The sequence below is a fragment of the Theropithecus gelada genome, chromosome 7a (genome assembly GCF_003255815.1).
Source record: "Theropithecus gelada isolate Dixy chromosome 7a, Tgel_1.0, whole genome shotgun sequence".
In the NCBI taxonomy this organism is placed as follows: domain Eukaryota; kingdom Metazoa; phylum Chordata; class Mammalia; order Primates; family Cercopithecidae; genus Theropithecus; species Theropithecus gelada.
In genome coordinates this window covers 34,535,228-34,550,836 of record NC_037674.1, presented here as the reverse complement: position 1 = coordinate 34,550,836, position 15,609 = coordinate 34,535,228, and the positions used below count along the sequence as shown (strand labels likewise).

The window sequence follows — 15,609 nt, the reverse complement described above, 5'->3', positions numbered from 1 at the left end:
AAATTTGCAGAGATGACATGGGGCTACTACAAGTACATATTTGGGAGCCAGGACTGCCTATAATTTTAGAAAGCAGAGATAGAAAGTCCTCATCACTGGGTTTGGGAATGGTGACTGCAGGATGTATGAGGCGACTTCGGGTGCCTTGTAGTCCACATCATGGCTCAACCTGTGTTCTCGTGCTCCAGCTCATCGAGGGCGCCTCTGCAGAGCAGAAGCACGGCCTTGGCATCACCAGCATGGACTATTATTACTACCTGAGCCTCTCGGGCTCATACAAGGTTGATGACATTGACGATAGGCGGGAGTTTCAGGAAACTCTGGTAAGTGCCGGCGCGGGGCCAGGCGGGTTCTGGTCTCCCAGCTGGCCATTTCCTGTGGCCGAAAGGGCAGTGAAGCTTAATAAAGCGAAGAGCTGCATAAAATGTCTGCCTTGTTCTGTGTGAGCACTCTGTGTGCTCATTCATGTTCCAGTGCCCTTTCATACCCATGTGCCAGTTGCCTGAGGACCACTTAATGATTTGAGATGCGTAAAAAGACATGAAGGAGCTCTGGTAAATAGGCAAAAATGATGCGTACATTGAGCACACCTGTTTGCTGATGGCCTACTCTGTTCGTGAGCTGTTATCTTAGAAGGGCTAAGCAAACAGCACGTCTGTGGACTGAATAGGTTTAGAAATTTTGGAACATATTTAGTCTTTTCTCTTATTTCTTTTCTGGTTTTGAAGACTCTCTTCCCCTCTGTACTGCGCAGGGCAGAGGACCCTTTTTCTGTGCCATGCCCTTCACATTGCATGTATGTTATGGGCCAAGTTATAAAACTTGGTAGATTATGGAGGGGTTCCATCCTGTGAGCAGCAACTAAAATGAGTCAATCTAGAACTTTCTAGAGGTAAGCTGACCACCCACTTAGCCTCAAAGGCCTTCATTACCACTGTCCTTTGAGTCTGTTTCAAGCTGGTGACTATTCCTCAACTCAGATCCCGAACTGAGCAGTAGAGTCTGAATGAGTAGTGTGGATTCAGTACATTTGTGGTTGAAAGGGACAGAAAGTTCAGACAGACTGTGTCCTGGGTGCCAGGAAACAAAATGGTGTCAACAGGTCACATGGCCTCAGAGCAGATGGGAGAAAAAGTGCCAGTAAGGAGTCTGCACACTGGTCCTAGAGTATAGTTTTCTTAGGAGAATGGTTCTCTAAGATTTAGACATTTTAGCGGTATTTATTGCATTTAAGGGACCTCAGAAACTGTACTTTTAAATGATGCTTTTATTGGATTTCCTGGAGATTTTTCATTAGATCCTTTTGCAAGTACAACATATTCTTATCCCTCCTGATGAAGGGAAAGATCTCTTGAGTCCACTTGGAGTAGGTGGAAAGGTCAGCAGTGACCTTCGAAGGGAAGCTGGCAATAAGAACACATCAAAGGATGAAGATAGGACTTGGAGACTTTGTGTACAACTACCACTCCTCCGAGTCTCATTCCTCCTGGAGTATTCCCTTATTCCTGGAGGACGGCATGCTCTGCTTAGAGACAGAACTGCCCTTCCAGCATGACTTTGAGACATGAGAAGAGTGTGTACACTGGGCAGTGGTCATGTTGTACAAGAACGTCCGGCTGTCATCACAAGGTCAGCCACATGTGACTGACTGCACAACCCAATCTATGATTTTTTTTCTTTTTGACTCGTCTGTACTTGTCACACCCTTATTTAGAGCAACTGCTCTGCCTTGGCTGCTTTTAAAGCTGACGACCAGCTTCTCTGGATAGTTTCTCTTTTCTCTTCCAGCATGCCATGAATGTGATTGGGATCTTTGCAGAAGAGCAAACGCTGGTGTTGCAGATCGTGGCGGGTATTCTCCACCTGGGAAACATCAGCTTCAAAGAAGTTGGCAACTACGCAGCTGTGGAGAGTGAAGAGTGTGCGTAGCCCTGGCACGTGGCCATTGATTGAATGAGGGGTGGCTAGCTCTGATTAGAAGTAACCCAGCACTTTCCTTTGCTTAGATCTTAAATGGGAATATTGGGAAGAAGTGAGAAATCTACATGTCCTCTGTGGCAGAACAGAATGGCTTCACGAGAGGTCAGACCTCTTGTATGCACCTGCCCCTCTCCTTATCCCCAGCCTTTCCAAGTCCCACACCATCGATGATAAATGGAATCGTTTCAATTTATCATTAACCTGGGGAAAGCTGGGAGGATTTCACATCTCGGTTTAAAGATAAAGTGTTCTCTTTAATGGGGATTAGAGTAATGGCTTAATGCAAAAGATTTAGTCTCTTTATGAAAACCTTTAAGTAACTGGTCTTTAGGATCTAAATTCACTTAAAGATTTTAAAGAGCAAGCAATATAATATATGTAAATAGGGGAAGTTCACAGCTTCACAGTTTGTTCCACGGATTGGATTAGATTGGATTTCTGAGCACAGGAAAAGATGGACGTTGACTGTTGTGTTGACATTTCTGATGATCACCTTTAATGATCACATCTGCATAACTGGAGCCTCCACACCTAAATGGTCGTTTTTACTCTTTGAGAAAAAAAATCAGGGTTCTTCCTGCAGAGAGATGTTGTTGGTTATATGTGCCCAAAATCTACCATAAATACAGCGGCACATGACTTTAGCCTCTTAGGCATCAACAGTTTGCAGGCTGCTCTCAGAACCCACACATCCTTTAACCACCCAGGAAGACATTCTTCCTTTCTCAGCATTCTTTAAGGATGATAAATTTAGATGCTTAGTAATAAATAGTATCCCACTCATTGCTGACAATGCAGTAGGGATATTTCCATTCCAAATAAGGTTCTTTTTTTATGTTTTTGTTTTCTTTTCTGATAAAAGAGGGAAGTTCTGCTAACTTCTGATGTCTGTCTGATAAAGAAAAAGATGAATTATGTTTACCAGGGAAGGGAGTAGAAAACCATAAATACACAGGGTGTCCATAAAGTCTGAAAACATGACCTAATAATCATAATAATGATAACTGTGTTTCTAAACTTTGTGTACATTATCCTTGACATTTAACAAATGCACATATGTTTCCAGTAGGATCATTAACACTTGGCCTTTTAATGGTAACAGTGTTGGTTTGGTGGTAGTTTCTGTTGAAGTAGACTGGATTTCTTTTGCCTTCTTGGATAGTAAAATAATTTACTGCCTCTTGATGCTTGACAACAAAATCATGACACTGGGACAGCAAACAGTTCCCTAGATGTCTGAAGCAAGAAGTGTTTTATTGCACATTGATGTGCAGAGTTAGTAGTCTTCTCAGCCAGATGGGTAAGGCTCAGCACTGGCAACTGCCCATGAAATTCCCTGACCAGAGGCGATGGAGGCATGGAGATCGGAAAAGGCTGAGATGGAAGCCAGAGAGGTCTAGGAAATGGGCCTCCCCCACCTCAATAATTTCCTTTGATTTGGGGTTTTGTTCATTTGGTAATACATTAACCTGGCTCGAGGGGGTATACAGTGAATGTTCTCCCTTCTATACCTTTTCTAGTCCACTTGTTCCCCTCGTCAGAGGTAACCAAGGTTCCCAGTCTCTTGTGTTCCCTTTAAAGGATGTGTGTTCCGGAACAACTACACACAACCACTCTTTTTTCCCCACTTTTGTGCAATAATGGGGGCTTATACCACAATGTTCTACAGTTGCTTTTTCACTTAATATGTGTCTTAGTCTAGGCATGGAGGCTCATGCCTGTAATACCAGCACTTTAGGAGGCCGAGGCAGTGGATCTCCTAAGGTCAGGAGTTTGAAACCAGTGTGGCCAACATGGTAAAATCCTGTCTCTACCAAAAATACAAAAATTAGCCATGTTTGGTGGTGGTGTACGTCTGTAATTCCAGCTATTCTGGAGGCTGAGGCGGGAGAATCACTTGAACCCTGAGCAACAGAGCGAGTCTCCATCTCAAAAAGGGAAACAAAAAATTATATATATTAAAAATATATTTATATAAATATATATATAATTATATTATCTTCCCAGTGCTTCCTGGGAAAAAATTTTATATATATATATATATTCTCATATATATATATGAGATTATTCTATACCAATTCATAAGGAGCTTTATTTTTTATTTTTATTTTTTAAGAGGGATGGGGTCTTGCTTAGTTGCCAGGACTGGTCTCGAATTCCTGACCTTAAGTCATCCTCCCACCTTGGCGGCCTCCCAAAGTGCCGGGAATCCAGGCTTGAGCCACTGCACCTGGCCATCATTTTTATAGCTGCATAGCATTCCATTCATTGGCTACACTTTTATTTCTTTATTGAACCAATTATCTGTTGTTGGACATTAATATGGTTTCTGATCTGCTGTTACAAGACTGAATGAACACTACTGAAATGAGTAGCCTTGGTTTCTGTCTTTCTCATATTTTAGTATATCTATGAAGTAGAGGGAAGTGGTAGTCCATGCCTTTAAAATAGAAAAAAGCAGACTTTCTCTAGCTGTTGCAGTGTGGAAAAAAAATGGTAAGATTTTCATCAGAACTGGCCTACTAAAACAAAATAGCCATTAATAACAACAAGCTTTTGTTGTTGTTGTTTTTTGTTTTTGTTTTGAGATGGAGTCTTTCTCTGTCACCCAGGCTGGAGTGCAGTGGCGCTATCTCGGCTCACTGCAATCTCCACCTCTTGGGTTCAAGCAGTTCACCTGTCTCAGCCTCCCAAGTAGCTGGGATTACAGGTGCGCACCACCACGCCTGGCTAACTTTTGTATTTTCAGTAGAGATGGGGTTTCACCTTGTTGACCAGGCTGGTCTCAAACTCCTGACCTCAGATGATCTGCCTGCCTCGGCCTCCCAAAGTGTGGTGATTAGAGGCATGAGCCACCACGCCTGGCCAAACAAGCTTTGTTTTTACCTGTCCTTGGACTAATGGAAGTGTAGCATTTCCTTGGTCAAATCTTTATGTTGCTGTGAAGCCAAACAAACCTCACCTTAGGCACACGTGTACCTGTCCAACAGCAATGCAGTGAGGTGGCAGGTATTAAAAACCAAATTAACCTAAGAATTTTAATGAAAGAACAAGTCACTATTTTGATAACAGTGGGGAGGAAAAGCACAGTTGACAGCGCCCCTCCTTTACCCCGTTATTCACGGATTAGAAAGCACAGAAAGTCAACACCAAGGACAGATAAACCTTTTTTTTTTTTTTTTTTTTTTTTTACCATGCTGAGTCTTTTAAATTTGTAAAAATTGAATTTTATTTTTGCTACATCTTTTTGGTGTTTCTCTATTCCCTGTATTTTAAATTTAGGTGGAAAAATTAAACCTAACTTTGCTTTACACTTTAATGCAGTAATAGTAATCTATCTTCATTATTTAAATGTGCGGAAATACTACTTTTTAGCAGGTTCTTCAATGTTTTCCATGACTCTGATTAACTATATTAGAGTTACACACCCACATTTTAAAATTAATCATTGCTTCCTCCCTCCCTCTCCCTCTCCAGTTCTCCAAGCTTCCATACTGACACTCCTATCCAGACACACTCACAACTGCCTCTTGGAAACTCACAGCCTGAAGAAAGTCAATATTAGCAGCCCTGTAATTTCAGCATTAGGGCAGGCACTGAAGAAAATATGAGGCCATAAAAATTTTAAAAACATGGCATGGATTCTTTTTCAAGCCAAGCGCTGTATTTCCGCTCTAGTGTCCTTCGCTATTTCCCTAAGCTTGTGGCTGTGATTCTTGGCCCAGTTCCATTCCTTGTGTTGTGAGTGCTTGCGGCTCTCCATGCCCTCTTCTGCAGAAAAGGACCACAAGATGGAACTAGAGCGTGTGTCTTTGTCAGTCCCTTCTCGCTCTTTTGTCTCAGTGACTCTCATCTTAGCCCTTATTGTTGTATCTCTTTAGCAAAGGTCATAAAGATAATGGCATAAACATCTTAGTCAAATATTTTAACCATGTGGGAACATGGTTAGGGCTTAGGAGAAAGCCGTATTTACAAAACAGAGAGATTGAGGCTAATTATTCATTTTATGAACCTATTCACTGTATAGTTCCTATAAACAATGAGAGGAGCTCTTGTGACTGTCCTGTAAACTGCTGAGGATGATGTCCACTGCATCAAGTGAGATATCACTCTGATAATAAAACCAACAGGATACTCTTCCCTTAGTGAGGGCTTCTTATATGTTGGATATGTTGGTGAATGTCTCTTGATTCTCACAACAACCCAACATGGGTCCAATCTGATTTATGAATGTGATCTGTCCTTACTCTGTGCACAGGAAGTTTTAGTTCACTGGAAGACACACCCAGATTCTTAGACATGTGTTTAACACTAAAACTAAGTACAATGGCCATTTTCAGATCAGTGCATTTGATTTTGTTTACATGTCTTTTCTAAAAGGAAGCCCTTCTATTGCTCAAAGCATGTTTATGAAACACTCATATAGAGGATAAATGTCTTGTTCTGGCATTATACGTTTTCAAAATGTATTCACTGACTTAATCTCATTGGAAGGTGTACACTGAGAAATGTCAGCTCGTTATATTCTAACACCATCTGTGAAATTCAAACAGATTATCCTTTATTGGGAGGCTTGTGATTTTTTAGCATTGTCATAAGGCCTTTAACAAAATTCTTTTATCAGATAATTTTGGTGAAGCATTATGCAGAAAAAGAAAACTCATAGCCAAGTTCAAAATTTCCATTGCGTCTATAAAAATCTTTCATTCATATTGGAAAAATCTGAGCATTCTTTCATGTCGAAGAATGGTGTCATTTATTTATATGAGAACGTTCTGCCCAGAAATCAGGAAAACCCCATTTATATCACTAGCCCTCCTTAGTTAAGTTTCATGGTCTGAAACAAGATGTTGAGCTATGGAAGTCTCTGTTTTTCTATCCAAAGACCACAAACTACCATACCATGTGACATTAGGGCAGGATATGAACATCCCCTTCATTTCACTCTATATGCTACCCTCAGAGGAATCTTCTTATAATGCCCCTCTTTATTAGCCATCAGGCCCCCTTTTGCCTCCAGCCCAAATATATCATAACATGCAAGGACCGCCAGCATTGGAATCTGTCCTAACCTTTTTAATCTGACCTGAACTTTCAGCGGCAGCCAGTGCTAGTCCACACACTGTAGCCCGCGTCTTGTCTCTATCATGTCTCCCACACTTCTGCTTCCTCCCCTTGGTACACTCCCTTTTCCTCTCTGCATCTGTACAAATCCTATTTATCCTTTACACCCAGCTCAAATCTCTTGACTACCCCAGCAAGTAGTAATATCTTCCTGTTCTAATTTCTCCACATCTTGTCTGTCTGTGTTACATATTCAGCTTTTCTAAGGGTTCTTTATTTGGCAAACTATTTTTTGCCTCGTCTAGATTGCTTTCAAGATTTCTTACATATTTTCTATTCTTTCCTCCCTCTTTAGTAACCCTACACGTGCTAAATACTCAATAAACATGGGATTAGTAAACATGGTAATTATTAGTTCAGTAATATCAGGTGCTTCAAAAATGATGCTATGAAAACATTGTACTAAAAAGGAAGAAAACAATATTTGGAGCCAAAGAAATGTTTCTTGATTGAGTTCCTTCCGGGCTGTCTTGCTGGAAGCTTGGAGAGATGTCCATGTTAGGCATTTAACTGTGATCTCGGTAGGAGGGATAGGTTTGCCATCCTTCTTGGATCCCTGATTTGTATTATTGGAAGTCTCAGTCATTGTAGGAATTGACTCATGCAATAAAACAATTGGGAAGAACAAAGGAGATGGATGTGTGTGGGATTACTGATAAGCGGCCTTCACTAGAACGTAAGCTCTTGGGGCCTGTGACTGTGCCTTCTATGTATACACATGTGCATGTGCACATAAGTGCCTCCATATGTTTGTGAGATGAATTGGAAGTGTCCCAATTCTGAAAGATTGTCATGTTTTGTTTTATGTTCTACAGTTTTAGCTTTTCCTGCATATCTGCTAGGGATAAACCAGGACCGGTTGAAAGAAAAGCTAACAAGCCGGCAGATGGATAGCAAGTGGGGAGGCAAATCCGAATCCATCCACGTGACCCTCAATGTGGAGCAGGCCTGTTACACCCAGGATGCGCTCGCCAAGGCCCTGCACTCCCGGGTTTTTGATTTCTTGGTAGATGTAAGTAACACAAGTTGATGTTGGTGATGTTTCATATCTTAGCTATAAAGAGTCAAACTAGTAGGCTGGGCGCGGTGGCTCACACCTGTAATCCCAGTACTCTGAGAGGCCAAGGTGGGAGGATCACTGCAGCCCAGGAGTTTGAGATCAGCCTCTGCAACGTGGTGAGACCCCATCTCTACAAAAAACACAAAAATTAACCAGGTGTGGTGGCAGGTGCCTGTGGTCCCAGCTACTCAGGAGGCTGAGGTGGGAAGATCACTTGAGCCTGGGAGGTCAAGGCTGCAGTGAGCTGAGATTGTGCCACTGCACTCCAGCCTGGGGGGCAGAGTGAGATCCTATCTCCAAAAAAAAAAAAAAAAAAAAATGTCAAATGACTAAGGGTTTTGTGTTCCTGTTCTGGCTCCTTCCTTTCACCCATTACTTTACTTCGCTTTCTGTCCTCTCACTCTGCAATCACTGAATCCTGCATTTCCTTCTAGAACTGCCCAACAAGATACCTTAGCTAAATCTAGTATGGTAACAAGTTTCTTCTGGACAAAATATTCGGTAAAGCTAGGACTAGAGACCAGAAAAAGAGGAGACCCACGTTCACGGGCCTTTCTTGATTTGTGGGCCTAAAGATTTAGGAATATGTTTTCCACATACTTCTGTGTTACAAATTAACCCAAAACCTAGCGACTTGAAACCGTAAGTGCTTGTTTTCTCAGTTTCTGAGGGTCAGATATTTGGGATCAGCTGAGCTTGGTGGTTCACGCTGACTGGAACTGTGGTTGTCTGAAGGCTTGACTAGGGTTGGAAGATATGGCTGAAAGATGGATTGCCCGTGTGGCTGTTGGCAGGAGGTCTCAGTCCCTTGCTTCATGGACCTCTCCTTGAATATCCTCATAACATGATGGTTGGTTTTCCCCAGAGTGAGTGATCTGAAAGACAGCGTGAGCAAGAAGCCAGTCTTCTATGTCCTGATCTTGGACTCAAGTATTGTCACTCTGCCACATTCTGTTTATTAGAAGCAAGTCACTAAGGAAAGTCCACACTTAAGGCGAGGGGAATGAGGCTCCACCTTTGGGAGGGAGGAATATCAAAAACTTTCTGCATGTATTTTGAAACTATTAGATATTTTTGGTTATGGTGTAATTATATGTAATTATACACATATATATGTGTATGTAGATACACACACACACTCTTACATATGAATATATATTTATATATGTATATCACATATATATGCTGACAATCAGTCTTTCAGCAGTGTAGCACTGCCAGTAACAATCTTGTGTTAATCACTGTAGCCTCTAAATGGTAAAATAATAATGCCAAGCACTTACATAGCACTAACTATATAAGTGCCCAGATACTGTTCTAAGTATTTTAAAGAGAAAAAACCGTCACTTAATTCTTACAACAACCCTGTGACTTAGGTATTATGATCTCTGCTTTACAGGTAAACTAAGGGAGGCATAGATTGATTAAGGAATTTGCCCAAGGTCACTCTGTTATGTGATTGATCTAGGAGGCCCTAGATTCCTAGCTAGTTTGCTCCTTTGATGTTTATATATTCAAACTAGAAGGACCCTAGTCAAGGGACAACAGGGGGCCGTTCGATCCAAAAGATCTGTATGTGATTCCAGGCACTAACATCTATGTGGCTTAAAGTACGGTTAGTGTGGTTAGAGTAGGGTCAGGCAGGACAGGGTAGGAGAAGTATTCTAGGTAGTTCTAGTGGCTATTTAAAGTATAAAATTGCTTGGGAAGGTCAGGGTCATACCAAACAGAAGTCATGCAGTTAGCTTGTTCAGATCCCTCGTTTTACTGAGAAGGGAATATCAGGCCTGAGCCATGGTGGTTTTACCCAAGGCCAATCGGCAAGAGGGCAGTGCAGCCTGGGACTAGAATCCACGTATCTTGTCTGTTTGTTCAGAGCACCTTCCAGCGCTGGGCTTCCTACCTACCTTCCTTCCTGTCATCTGTTAGTTTTTTTGTAAGTAGTAAAAGTACATGAATACTCATACAAGTGATCCTAATTTGAGGTGAGATTTACTGGGCACTGACTATGTGTTGTGTATGATTACTCGTTTGCTCACAAAAGATGATATATCATTTTGTTTACCTGGAAAACACCTCTGGTACTTCAGAATTCATCCAGGTATTCAGCACCTCAAAGAATTCTTCGCTTCACTCCTCCCCCACTGCATCCCCCACCAACCCCTCTATCCAAACCTTCCCTGCTATCATTAAGTCTATTCCCATGAATTGCTTGGCCTCTTCTCACAGTGATTAAGAACACAGATTTAGGCATCATACTGCTTAAATTTAGTCCCAGACCCTGCTTCTTACATAGAACAACCTTAAGCAAGCCTTGGTGTGTGGAAAATTGGGAAAATAATGGTATCACTGCCATTTTGAGAATTGAAATGGGAATTAAGTGAAACAACACATTAAGAGCACCTAGCAAACCCTGGCAGAGGTGAATGTTCAATAGATGTAAGCAGGTTCTATCATCAATTCAAAGATAATGACTATTGTTACTATCTGCAGATAGCTCACCCTCTCTATAAGCTCCTGGGAACAAGGATTGTCTTGTCCTTAGCATCCCTGGCATATTGTGTTGGGTCATCATTAAATGACTGGTGAATGGAAGACAATAGAAATGACAATTATAGATCCTTTAGTGTGGGTTCTTCGTGTGAAATAGGTTTTACTTCGATCATCCAAGATGACATATTCTTCTAATTGTTAAGACCTCCTGAAAAAGCTGACTCAGCCAGAAATTAATGGTTATCATCATTAAGCAAACATTTTTTGTTTCTACTGTACTCGCTTTTCTGAATCCTGGTGGTTTTCCAAAGCGCTTGCCTTTGCACTGAGAGTTTGTTAATGCAGCAGGTCTCCTGCCTTCACGTTGTCCTCTGTTTCCTGCAAGCAGTAGTGTTTGCTATGTAGAGTCCAGCCTCCCTTTCCCCAACGCATGCCCGTTTTTAGTATAAATGGAAAGGATTTCACTGCCATGCTGTTTACTTTCTCTAGTCGATCAATAAAGCCATGCAGAAAGACCATGAAGAATACAACATTGGCGTCCTAGACATCTATGGCTTTGAAATATTCCAGGTAAGGCCAGTTTGAATAAGTAGGGGTTGAGGAGGGTGGCATATTTCATCTGGCCTGCAAGAAAGAATTCTAGGCAATGCAAACACAAAAAAACAGAAAATATACCACCACAACAACAAAAATACCACTCAGGCTCATTTTGGCCTTTGTGAGTTCTTCACGTACCTTTACCAAATTAGTTTCTCCTAAATATAAACTTTTTTCTACTGATGCATCCAACATTTCTATGAAAGCTTTTCACATGAAGACATTTCAATAAATCACTCAAGAAATGACTTTTAAATGATTTTGTGAAACAATTACATGTGAATAACTTTTCTTTTTTTCAGAAAAATGGCTTTGAACAGTTTTGTATCAATTTTGTTAATGAAAAACTGCAGCAGATTTTTATTGAACTGACATTAAAGGCAGAACAGGTAAGCAGTCCCTCGTCCTTCATCCTATTCTATTTATAATTTATTTTGTTTACAAGGGTATCGATTTCTGTCTTTTGATAATAGATTTGGGTTCCACTCTTATATTAGGAAATGCACCTAATAAAGTCAGGCAGAAAAACCATACGCCATTGTGGTATTTTAATCCATGAAATATAAATACCATCTGCAGCATTTGCCTTCTTCTTTAAGCAAATGATGCTGTGACGTTGGACGTAAGCCTGGCTGCTTTTACTATACTGACTCACTGAGCACGTGGGAAATGGGAGCCTAGTTCCAGCCCCAACTGTCTGAGGCATATATTGTGTTCTAAATAAAAGACTTGGTTTTCTCAGATTTACTCCATTCTCAATCTTCCCTAACAATACATGCATTTTTAACAAAGCTGGTATTTCAATACTTACCTGAGGTAACATGCCTTGCTGTAGTTTCTTCTAAAGTTGGGTGCAGGTCGGGTACTGTGGCTCATGCCTGTAATCCTAGCACTCTGGGAGGCCAAGTCGGGAGAATTGCTTGAGTCCAGGAGTTCAAGACCAGCCTGCCGGACAAAATGAGACCCCATCCATACAAAAAATAAAACAATTAGCTGGACGTGGTGGCATAAGCCTATCGTCCCAGCTGTTCTGGAGGCTGAGGTGAAAAGATTGCTTGAGCCCAGGAGGTTGAGACTTACATCATCACACCACTGCACTCCATCCTAGGCAACAAAGCAAGACTCTGTTTCAAAAATAAATAGTAGCCAGGTGCAGTGGCTCACGCCTGTAATCCCAGCACTTTGGGAGGCCGAGACCTGCAGACCATTCGAGGTCAGGAATTCGAGATGAGCCTGGCCAACATGATGAAACCCCATCTCTACTAAAAATACAAAAATTAGCTAGGCATGGTGGTGCGTGCCTGTAGACCCAGCTACTCCGGAGGCTGAGGCAGGAGAATCGCTTGAACCCGGGAGGCGGAGCTTGCAGTGAGCTGAGATCGCGCCACTGCACTCCAGCCTGGGCAACAGAGCGAGACTTTGTCTCAAAATAATAATAATAAAAATAAATAAATAAATAGTTCGGTGCAGTTTCCATCGTTTCCTGATAGCATATTGTTTAGGATTCCTGGGGCCACCATAACAAAGCAGCACAAACTGAGTGACTTGAAACAGTAGCAGTTTCTTCCCTCCCAGTTCTGGAGCCCAGAGTCTGAAATCAGGAAGTCCTCAGGGCCACACTCCTTCTCAGGATAGAGGGGAGAATCCTTCCTCTTCTAGTTTCTGGTAGCTCCTGGCATTTCTTGGCTTCTGGCAGTTTGACTCCAATCTCTGCCTGTGTCTTCATGTAGCCTTTTCCAATGTCCCCCTGTGTCTCTATCCAAATCTCCGTCTCTTTTCTTTTATGAAGATACCATTTTAGCTTTGTGCAATGGCAATATTTTAGCCAGTGAGGTTTATCTGAGGCATGATTATTGCTAATTGAAAACTTTTCACAATACCCTGCCATGACGCCTTGAAATATAGTCGGCATTGACGATTTTTGACAGTCTCTATGGAGAGTGAACTGTTAAAAAAAAAAAAAGAAAAAGAAAAAGAAAAGAAAGACACCATTTTTTTGGATTTTGAGTTCACGCTAAACCCAGGATGCCTTACGGTGGGGTCCTTAGTGAATTACATTTACAAAGACCTTACTTCCAAACCTCACACATTCTGAGGTTCCAGGTGGATGTGAAATTTGGGGGGATACTATTCAAGCCACTGTATACATCAAAGGCTGTTTTGGAGTCATTTAGTTATGGAAGTGTTTATGCCTGTGCTTAGGAAACACCATACCAGCGGGTTTCACGTGACCTTCTGCCCTGGAACCCACCCTTCGTTGTTTTACTGTAGCTACTCTAAGGGGTGGGGAAGGCTAGAGGTTCACATGAAACCCATTGCTACCGTTGCCTTCTAAGTCCCTACCACGTCTAGCCCACTCTCCTGCAGTAGTCTCCAAACTGGTTTGGTCGTCTCCATATGGGTTTCCCGTGAACCTCTAGCCTTCCCCAACCCTTAGAGTAGCCAGAGAAAAACAACCAAGAAAGAGCACAATAGCCAATGAGATGGGAGCAGGGAGGCAGGGGCTAGATCATATGGGAAATTGTAGGGCATGGCTGAGACTTTGGGTGTTATAGTAAGTGGAATGAAGACCCATTGAAGAATTTTGAGGGAGGAGTGACATGATCTGATTTGTTGTTTGTGTTTTTGAAAGGGTCACTCTGGCTCTGTAGGCTTATAGAGTGGGGTGAGGCAGGGGAAAGCAAACTAGAATGGAAGTTAAAAAACCAGTGATGGGGATACTGCAGGAGACTACGTTAGATGTGGTAGAGACTCAGACGGCGATGGTAGCAGTCCAGGTGGTGAGAGGGAGTATCTGGAGAGTGAGAGAATAGGACTTGCTCAAAATAATTAGCAATAGCCAAGAAAGAAGGAGCAATCATGGGTGATTCTTAGCTTTATACCCTGGATAACAGGGCTGATGGTGACACTATTTACTGGAGGGTGAGATGAGAAGAGGGGTTGTTTGGAGGTCATGGGAAATATGGAATCAGAATTCCTCCAAACAGGTTAAGTTGGAGAGGCCCATTTATTATACATCCAAGCGAAGATTCCAGTGTGGAGAATGGATTTGAGTCTGGAACCCCGTGGCGAGATGTAGATGAGAAATAAATTCAGGGGTCATTAGCCTGTAGGTGATGTATTTAAAGCCATGGGATTGATAGAAATCACCTAGAGAAGGAGGGCTGAGAAAACAAGAAGGCTGAAAGATTGACCCCTGAGACTCCACCACATATAAAGTTCTGGAAATAAGAAAGAGCTAGCAAAGGAAGCCGGCAAAGTGAAACCAGTGAGGAAAGAAGAAATAACCAGGATAGTGTCATGGTTTTCAAGTTAAATGAGCCTCTGATAGACTGAAGAACCTTCCCATTAAGTACCTGGATGCTAATCTACTCCTCTCCTATATTTAATTTTAATTTTTATTTATTTATTTCTTTATTTTTGAGATGGAGTTTTGCTTTGTCGCCCAGGCTGGAGTGCCGTGGCGCGATCTCGGCTCACTTCAACCTCCACCTCCTGGGTTCAAGCAGTTCTCCTGCCTCAGCCTCCCAAGTAGCTGGGATTATAGGCGCACCCCACCACACCCAGCTACTTTTTGTAATTTTAGTAGAGACGGTTTCACCATGTTGGTCAGGATGGTCTCGAACTCCTGACCTTGTGATCCGCCCACCTCGGCCTCCCAAAGTGCTGGGATTACAGATGTGAGCCACTGCGCCCAGCCCTATGTTAAATTTTAAGTTTTGTGATTTTTTTTTGTAACTGGATTTATGAGTTCGGTGCTACTAAATTGCAGTTTTCGTTGGCCAGAAACAATTGTGTGGCAACAATTTCATAGGGTTCAAACTAAACATAAAAATCACCAAGTCATAAAGTGTTCCTTTCCTGTTACCTCTTAGAAAATAAGAAATTAAAGTTCCTGGTATTTGTTGAAGGACATTCAGGTTTTTCTCTTTCATGGGAATTTTTGTCCATTCAGGGTCTGTCCGTGCAGAGCTCTTGCTATTTGGGAAATAATGTGAGTTCCTGGTTTCTGTCTTACAGGAAGAATATGTTCAAGAGGGAATAAGATGGACACCCATTGAGTACTTTAATAATAAAATTGTATGTGACCTCATAGAGAACAAAGTGGTAAGTGTTGGTTTAGTATGTCTTCACTGCTCACAGGTTTACATTAAGTGAGTTTTTGTTCTGTGTCGTTGTTTTAGAACAGGCAAAATGACAACTCTGATTTGCAGAGAATTTGAGCAATTGTATTAGTTTTCTGTATGTGTGAAAAGAAAACAGTAGGGCTTTATTCTGGCAGTAAATATGAACATGTGGATATGAATAAAATGTCAATTTACAAATGGAAGTTGTTACTGATTCTAAGAGAAGAC

At 41.8% G+C, this 15,609-nt stretch overlaps 1 protein-coding gene and 1 non-coding gene across 2 annotated transcripts in view; both read left to right on the top strand.

Moving 5' to 3' along the window:
* Positions 1 to 15,609, top strand: part of MYO1E (myosin IE) — a 240,180-nt gene that overhangs the window by 148,995 nt on the left and 75,576 nt on the right. The window contains exons 8-13 of the mRNA XM_025389516.1: positions 189 to 323; positions 1,789 to 1,921; positions 7,920 to 8,116; positions 11,147 to 11,227; positions 11,557 to 11,643; positions 15,275 to 15,361. Coding sequence (XP_025245301.1) covers positions 189 to 323; positions 1,789 to 1,921; positions 7,920 to 8,116; positions 11,147 to 11,227; positions 11,557 to 11,643; positions 15,275 to 15,361 — 720 coding nt within the window. The remainder of the gene's footprint in view (positions 1 to 188; positions 324 to 1,788; positions 1,922 to 7,919; positions 8,117 to 11,146; positions 11,228 to 11,556; positions 11,644 to 15,274; positions 15,362 to 15,609) is intronic.
* On the top strand, positions 13,054 to 13,194 carry LOC112628216. The gene has a single exon (XR_003120378.1). It is a non-coding gene; the product is annotated as a U4 spliceosomal RNA (small nuclear RNA).